The sequence below is a fragment of the Peromyscus leucopus genome, chromosome X (assembly GCF_004664715.2).
Source record: "Peromyscus leucopus breed LL Stock chromosome X, UCI_PerLeu_2.1, whole genome shotgun sequence".
Classification (NCBI taxonomy): domain Eukaryota; kingdom Metazoa; phylum Chordata; class Mammalia; order Rodentia; family Cricetidae; genus Peromyscus; species Peromyscus leucopus.
The window spans coordinates 115,121,200-115,130,522 of record NC_051083.1 but is presented as its reverse complement, the minus strand read 5'-3'; the positions used below and the strand labels follow the sequence as shown (position 1 = coordinate 115,130,522).

Below are 9,323 nucleotides of genomic sequence, written 5' to 3'. Positions count from 1 at the left end.
CTGAATTTTGGGGTAGATCTCTTGTCCTTTTAAAAAGTAAGCTACAAGGGAAATAACAAACAACCCACTAGCATTCAATGTAGTGAGGAACAGGTTCAGTTAACAACATTGTATTCCTGACCCATGACATTGCTCTGGAGGGGGTTGGGAGCAATAAAGGCTCAATTATTTCCTAAGAACACTATGCAAACTTTAAAAAAAACTTTAAAATGAGTGAGATTAGATCAATGTATATGTTCAGATACAAAAAGATCTCCAAGATAAGCTAAACTGAATGCCCTATAAAAGCATCATGCATTATGTGATCACTATTGTGAAAATACAGAGAAATAAGAATGCGTTCAGGATAGTATAAGCACATAAAGCTCCCTCTGGCACGCACAACAACCTCCTTCTTGTAGCTGATTCTTAGAGGAGTGACTAGAAGGTTTAGAGATGGTGGGAGGCTTGCTTTTACTCTTTTAATTATGCCCTGTATGCAAATTATGTACTGTTGATGAAATTCAGTTTTTTTTAAAAAATGTGGATTTAAAAATCATTGCCTCTAATTTTTAGACTGGCATTCTTTGTGTGTAGATTATACGGCACTTATTGAGTTTTCTTTAATTAAACTTCCTACTGAGCTTTAGAGACCCACAAGCTGGGCAGTAAAAGAAGGTATCACTTTGGTGAGCTGTTCAGCTAAAAGGTTTTTTATTTCCTTCAAGGCCAAGAGCTGTATCTGAAGCATCTGTGTTTCCCCACAACTATATTAGAATTTTGCATTTGTTAGTGAATTATGTGCATATCTATGTGCTTTAATGTGTTCATTCATTCTCTCAGGTAACAAGCATCATTAGAGAACCCCCTAACTGAAAGTCTTCTCCCCATAACAGACTTTTATTTATCCTCCACAGTCCAATGATTTGTAATGACATGTGTGATGTTAATAAGAAAAGCTTTTGTAAGCAAAAATCAAAGCAGATAGCAGGTCCTCCAACATGTCTTCACAGTTACTACCTCTCCACTAACTGACCCTCAAATTCTCTTTGCTATGGATCATGTACAGAGTTCAATTTGTGTTGATCATGTTGCAATTTGATTATTGTGTTTCCTTGTCTGCCTCTTGCAGTAGATGTTGGACTGCATAGTCATGCTTTGCAGACTTTCTCCTGCACATCTATACTCTCAGCATTTAAAGGATTTCTAGTTACAGGGGAGGTAATCTACTATTGCTTGAGTACTTTCTAATGGTGTGGTGTCAATGATGATGTTGTGAGATGACAAAGACAATATCAGACATCTGGTTTTCTATGGTGCTAATAGATACTTAAAGGATGCTCACATACGGGTTGGGGAGATGACTCAGTCAGCATAAGAAACTGAATTTATTCTTTAGAACCCATGTACCAAAAGCCAGGGATCATGTTGTGTGCTTATAATATCAGCACTGGAGAGGAGACAGGCAGATACTTAGGGTTCACTGGCTAGCCAACCTATTCCATATGTGAGCTCCAGGCCAATGAGAGACCTTGTCTAAAACAAAAGTTGGGTGGCACACTGGGAGTGATACTTGATGGTATTCTCTGGCCTCCAAACACATGCACTCATGTGTGCATGCACTTGCACACAAACACTTATACACACAAACACAGCACATACACAAAGGATGCTTACATACCCTCAAAGAAACAGGAAAAGAAGTCACAGAAAGATTCTTCCTCACTTCCAAACTCTTTTTTGCATAGCCTGGGAAGCAGGGAAATCATATAAACAAGTACCAAGGAAACGAGCCCAGGAGGCACATGCAATCTGTCCAAGAATGGATTAATGACAAGGTAACTGGTTTGAAAAACTGCCTCTGACAGCTTGTGTAAGAGGACTTATAATTTGATTATAAAAACCCAACTCTAGCAGTTGTGTTCTTAATTGGTATGCAGAATTCACTTAAGGATGTCTGAAGGTTTGAGCAACGAGACATTTGGATATTTTCATGTAATAGTTAACTATATACAGGGTAAACTAGAGTTCTTCCAGTTTGGAGGGTCAAAACCTCCTTGAACTTTAGGACAAAACTGTGTTTGACTTGTGATAGGCAACATCATGTATTTGCTCTATGAATATGATATAGGAATGTATTATGGAGTTTACTAGCTAATACAGGGTCTCCTCACCCCAACACTGCATCTGAGTCAAGCAACAACCTTGTGAGGTCAGGAAAACAATTCAGAGTAGGAAAAACTGGGTCTGTGTGAATGTAGGTGACACCAAATTGTACAGGCATAGAGATATCTGGGTCCAAAGCATAGAGATATCTGGGTCCAAAGTGTTGGTTTTCAGTCATTAGTTTCAGCACTTTCAGCCTTGTGCCCTCCCCCAAACTATTGCTTGGTACTTTCAACAGCTTCTGGAGTCTGACCTAGATGGATGGTGCATTTGACCCATATGACATGACACATACTCCAATATCCAATTTCACACCATTAGTCGGCAGTCACTGAATGGAAGTTCAGGATGTCACCAGAATCCAACATCGATCTCTCAATTAAAAAGCAAAGCTCCCCTGGGAGCCAAACTTAAAGATAATTGGTTTTCTTATTTGAACTCTATCTCCCAGGCTCTGCTTGCAGAAGGTTGTTGGAAAGTTTAAAAGGGAGATACATTGGTGAGCACTTTTGTCCATTCTAATCCTAAAGGAGGTCACTTCAGGGGCCAAAGATGCTTTGGTTACAACCACCTGAAAACTAAATGTACCTTCAGGTGACACACTCCTTAATTATTTTTGGGAGCCTTTTGATATTCAAGGAAGCTAGAGAGAAATTTTTAATTGTTCAGAAACAGAGAGAATGGCGAAAAGCTATGATTCTTAAGGCTCTGGCAATCTCCTTAGATACATCTGCCACCCTGTTGCTGGATCAACTCCTGGTCAGACAACACAGTAATGTTACTGAGAACCAGCTACCTGTTTTAGCATCTTACTGTTCTCCCTCACCAAGTGTTTACAGCTCTGCAAATATAGATGAAACAAGAAGACAGGATCGAAGAAAGCAAAGTGAGTATCTCTACCATGGGCTCATCATAGATATCTAAGGATGGCTTAAGTTTCCAAAATTAAATGGGATGAAAAATATGAGGTAATTATCTTTATACTTACTATCCATATTCAAACTAACTGCATCTTTTCTAAAGATTCTTCTTCTTTCCCACCTTAGTACAGAGGCTCTAGTCATGAATTTTTCTCACTCTAGTCTAACCCATGTCTGTTATTTCCTTTCTGTTCCCACCCACCTCAGTCTGCTTGCTGCCCCTCACATTGTAAGAGTCATGACACCTCTTCACTAAAGAGTCCACTTCCTCTTTGGCCTCTGACATTTTCTTTGTTTCTCTCACTCTCATGACTCATTTTTGAAATCTTTTTAAGGGCTTTTCTTTCTCCAAATCTGTGTGTGTTCCTGACAATTCTCTTTAGCCCTCACTCCACTAAAAATCTTTCTAAATCCAATGACCACCATGAACCCCACCTTACACATTCTTCCGGCAGGCATCTCTCCCTCCTTGTTTTCAGACATTAAACCATCGTATGCCATTCTACCTTCCAAACCTTTTGCCTTCTAAAGCAGCTTTTTCTAGTTGTTGTTATTACATCTCTGTCATGGAAAATTACCTCAATGTCCTACATTTGCTGCTCAGTTTAGAATGCTGGGAAACCCATATGGTTCCTATTATCCAGCTACCTGACCAAAACTCCTGGCTCATAATATAATTAGCATCTTACAAATTTACACTTACATCAATATCCATAAGATTAACGTTTTATTTCCAGGGGGAAGAGTTATAGTTGAAATACCACTATATAAGTCCAGTGAAGGAAATCAAAGACCTACTCCCAAATGTAACACCCTATAAGTTAGTAAATGGCTGGCAGTCCTTCCTTGATGTGCTGACATGTTATGCATTAAGATGGTTGATTGGGGTCACTGGAGGAAAATAAACAGAGAAATGAGTGAATGAATGAATGAATGAATGAATGAATAAATAAATAAATAAATAAATATATTACAGTGAAGCAAGAATTAGATAAGAAAACTTGCCAGGTCCTGCTCTATTTTTTCAGTAGCCTTCAGACCTTCAAAAGATATTTTCACCAGGCAGTGGTGTCACATGCATTCAATCCCAGCACCCAGGAGGCAGAGGCAGGCCGATCTCTGAATCTCTGAGTGTGATGCCAGCCTGATGTATGGATGGTGCTCCAGGACAGTCAGGGCTAAACAGAGAAACCCTCTCTCAAAAAACCGAGAGAGAGAGAGAGAGAGAGAGAGAGAGAGAGAGAGAGACAGAGACACAGAGACACAGAGAGACAGAGAGACAGAGTGAGACAGAGACAGACAGAGACAGAGAGACAGAGACAGAGAGACGGAGACAGAGAGAGAGACAGAATTTTACTTGTCTGTACCTTCCCTGGCAGTGACAAAATGAAGAGTTTGTTCAAATGATAGGTTAAAAGTCCATCCCCTCCTAAGCATCCTAGAGCTTAGTAATAAATAGTAGAAAGGGAGAGACTTGCCATCTATCAGTATAATTGATTTTTTTTTGTAATTACGCTGATTTTCTTGCTTTTCTTCCTTTCTATTATTTTAAACCTGGCAAAGCCCCAAACTAGTTTTAACCTACTATCTGTTTCCTCTATCCCAGCAGCCAATGGTCTTTTTTAGTGATATATATTCATTTATGTTTTGAGAATGTCATAGATGCATACAATGCATTTTAATCATATCCATGCCTCTCCCTGGACTCTCCAACACATCCTACTCTCAACTTCAGTTTTATTTATTATTACCACCTGCTTCTGGGAAAGTAACCCAAGTGATAAACAATTGTCTAAGTGATGTTGGAGAATAATTCTGGAAGCCATTCTCCTACAGAGACAAATCATTTAGTCTACCAAGGGTCATAAATAAATGGGCTTATTTCAGCTATCCATTCTTAAACTCATAATCTCAAATATCAAATATCCACTCAATACTGTCTAGGAGTCAGGATCTGTTTTACGAGTATATATCATAAAGTCTTACTTCCAGGTTTGCCTGTTTTACAGCTTTCCTTTGCCTTCAAGCCTCCCACATGCACTTGCTCACCCCTAGAATGACCTATCATACTTCACTGAAAGAACAGGAACTACAGACACAAACTCAGACATCTCCCTAAGATTAAATGTAGCAATTGAACAGCAACTGTTTTCTGTGGCCTTTCTCTTGATTCAAAGCAGCAACAAAATAAAGATGTACCGTCCTGTATCAAAAGGTAACCTGTCCACTTGGGCTCTGCATTTCATTCTCTTTGACCTTCTGAAAAATTCCACTACCCCAGATTAGCTCCTCATTTATTTATGCATCATCAACATCCCATTTATAATGGGTCATTTTTACCAGCATAGAAAAGGTAATAATGCTTACTTCTCTATAGTTACCAACATATGACCCCATCTCTCTTCAGTCTCTATGACTCTCATCAATCACTTATCCATGTAACTAGATTAAGAGGCTAATCTGTTATTTTCACTATTTTACAATAACTTTAAGCATCATAATTCTCTTGTAAGGTGACTCTTCCCATTCTATTTCCTCCTGGGTTTCAATCTTACCTCTCCAACATCTCTTTTTGTTGTTGTTGTTGTTTTCTTTTTTCTTTTTTTTTTGGGGGGGGGGATGCTGAGGACCGAACCCAGGGCCTTGCGCAAGCACTCTACCACTTAGCTAAATCCCCAACCCCTCCAACTTCTCCTTTTTAATCTTCTCATTGTCCTTCTTTTCTGTTTGACCTAAATGAAAGAGAAAGTTAGACATTCTTCTGTATTTTTTTTTATTCTTTTAATTTGGTTACTCTATGAAGTTCTCATTCTAATTTATGTTACATAGCATCAAGTGTTTGAAGCTACACATGAGATAAAACTTAACTATTTAACATCTTCCCATGGATTCATACAGCACTTAAATATACTTTTTTAAAGGAGGGCCTATAAGAAACTAAATTTTCTGCCATACTCCCCCATCCTTCTCCTTCTCTTCTCCTTTCCCCTTCTCCTCCTCCTCTCCCCCTTCTCTCTTCTCTCTTCTCTCCTCACCCATTTCCTTAGTTAAGTTTAATTTCTAAACACCATTCTTTCCTGACTCAAGGCTGAGTTTATTGTTTTATCCTCACCTCCAATGCTTGATTTCCTATCTTGCTATCTTCTCTCCATTTCTTAGATCTCATGTTTTTTTTTCTTTTTGTTTTGTTTTTAAGAAATGTTCTACTCACTGGTTTTTTTTAGTCCTTTCTTGACCACAGAAAGCAAAATATCCTTCTCTCTCACATAACATACAGCACATTTCCTGTTCTGTGTGTTTATTTGTTACACTCATAGTGAATAGGTCAAAATTCTTCTTTGGGCCACTTCTTTTGTTTTAGGTATTTACATGCCACCAGAATATTAATTCCAGAAAACTCAGAGTATTCTTTATTTGCTAGACTTCTTCAGTATTTTATTCTAAGCAAATTTGGCTCATAATAGAGGCATATTTGTTGAACATAGCAGATATCTAAAAGTGACCTGCAGTTATGTAAAATGTGTTACAAAAATTAATACACTATTCCATAGATTGGAAAATGACTGTCAAAGAAGGGGTGTAATTTGTTCCTGTGGACACAGCTAGTAAAAGTGGCAGATTTGTGATATGCATCTGGGTAAATATTTTTCCATTATTCCATACTGCTGCCCTATTTTTGGTAGCTAACTCTTGCTCTATTATTCCTCTTCTAGTGATTTTGATGACCTGTTAACAAAATAAAATTTAAGGACTACATGTCCTTTGTCACGGTGAAACACAATACACATACATCAGTTGATGTGAAATTTATAAAAAAGGAAATTTAAAAAAACTTTCATTTTACATACAAGTGACTAGGATTATTGATGACTAAGATGGCACCACCCACAGGAGTTAAAAAAAGGAAGGAAGGAAGGAAGGAAGGAAGGAAGGAAGGAATGAAAAGAAAAACAAAGTAAGATCGCCAAGGATTGGACATTATGGCCTATATTCACAAACAAATGTTTGGAAAGGTGAATATCTATGGGCCATAGTCAGATTCTCAATACCACAGGGCAATTTAAGCCATGGATTAACTTTCTAAATGGCTCCTGGGAGACTGTGCTCAAACACATTAGGTTGCAGAATCCCCAAAAAGCCAATTAGCACTTTGAGTTTTCCTAAAATAGTATTTGATCAATTGTTCTTTTTCAAATTTTTATCTATTTAGATCCAAACCATGGCTATCAGTGAAGAAGAAAATATGACTCAAATTTCAGAAATTGTCCTTTTGGGTTTTGGGGATCTCCATGGCCTTCAGTTTCTTCTTTTTGGAATATTTCTGACCATTTATGTGACGACTCTTATGGGTAACTTGGTAATTCTCACTGTGGTATCAGCTGATTGCTCTCTTCACACACCCATGTATTTCTTTCTTGGTCACTTCTCCTTTCTAGAGATTGGCTACACCACAACCATTGAGCCCATCATGCTGAGGACATTGTTAATGGCTCGTGTCCCTATCTCCTTACTTGCCTGTGCTTGTCAATTTTATTTCTTTGCTTCCCTGGTGGCAACAGAATGCTTCTTCCTTGCTGTAATGTCTTATGATAGATACATAGCCATCTGTAATCCATTACACTACTCCAGTATCATGGACTTCTGGGGTTGCTTCCAGCTAGCAGTGGCGTCTTGGTTGGCTGGATTTCTGGCACCTATCCTGCTCATGATCTTCATTTTTCGTTTAACATTTTGTTCTGCCAATGAGATTGACCACTTCTTCTGTGATTTGAAGCCCATCATGAAATTGGCCTGCACTAATACTCAAGTAGCTGAAATGACTTCTTTTATATGCACCTCTTTATTTGCCCTTGCTCCCTTTCTACTGACATTGGCTTCCTATATTCACATCATTTGCACCATTCTAAGGATTCCTTCTACCACAGGGAAACAGAGGGCTTTCTCCACCTGTTCATCTCACCTAACAGTGGTTAGTCTCTATTATGGGACTTTGGGCATTGTTTATGGCTTCCCGTCAGTGCCGCAGTATGAAGGTGTATTGAAGTTGCTCTCCCTTCTGTACACAGTGTTTACTCCTGCTGTTAACCCTATCATTTACACCTTGAGGAACAAGGATGTGAAGATAGCTCTGAGAAAATTGGTACAATGATATACATACCTGGTCAAAGAAGGTAGGAAAATTGTACTGGCTCATGATACATACTGAAAACTCCAACCAATTGGAGATGTGAATAGTATCCATTTAGACAGTCTTGAAACAAGAATTTGAATTTGAGTCCATAGTTTGCCTAGCACCAAACTCACTGTTTATATTAATGGAGGAAAACTCAAAACCCTGAAGCATCCAAGACAATTTCCTTGGACAATGGAAGACAACACTATAGTTTACTTTTCTTAGGAAAACATGGCTTAGATGAGAGAACACGGGAAAAAACAATGGAATGTAATTAAAATCCCAGCCTTTCACTCCAAAGTAACAATGAAATGAAAGAGATAAAAATATCCAAGGATTAAAATTATTTTCGGTTATTTATTTCAGGAGTATTCACACAAAGGATTAAGGCAACGTGACAGGTTCTATGAATTAAAGACCTGCACACATATGACTACAATGTTTCCATGAATAAAGAAACAAGCAACAGTGGAGAACAAGTCAGCTCTGTGTGCTTATGTATAGTGCCCTCCACAATGTATTATATGCAATGTAGAGTATGTCATCATATGTGCACAACAGATAAATTAATGCTAGTTGTTAGGGTGCACACCTTTGATTCCAGGACTTGGGAGGCAGAAGAGCCCAGCTCACTGGAGCCTAGGCAAGTCCAAGCCCCTTCCCACTGCCCCAAGGCTATGCAAGGTGTCACACCACAGGCACCAGATTCCCAGAAGCCTGCCCATGCACCAGAGACAGATCTCGATCCCCCTGCCTGGGTGCCCCGCAAACAGTTCAAGCCAAACAATTGTCTTCTGTGTCCAGAGGGCCTAGTCCAGTCCCATGGGGGCTCCACAGCCACCAGTCCACAGTTCATGGGTTTCCACTAGTGTGACCCGTCATCTCTGCACGTCCTCTCATCATGATCTCGACATCCCTGGCCTGCAGTATCTCTCCTCTCTCTCATCAATTGGATTCCCGGAACTCAGCCTGGCGCCTGGCCGTGGATCTCTGTATTTGCCTCCATCTGTCACTGGACAAAGGCTCTATGATGACAGCTGGGTTATTTGCTAGGCCGGTCACCAGAGTAGACTGGTCTAGGCACC

The 9,323-nt window shown here is 39.3% G+C and overlaps 1 protein-coding gene across 1 annotated transcript; it reads left to right on the top strand.

The window, feature by feature from the left end:
- Nucleotides 1–7,308: 7,308 nt before the first annotated feature.
- Nucleotides 7,309–8,214, top strand: LOC114710162 (olfactory receptor 10A4-like). The gene has a single exon (XM_028894250.1). The coding sequence runs from the start codon at nucleotides 7,309–7,311 to the stop codon at nucleotides 8,212–8,214; it is 906 nt and encodes a 301-aa protein (XP_028750083.1).
- The last annotated feature ends 1,109 nt before the right edge of the window (nucleotides 8,215–9,323 follow it).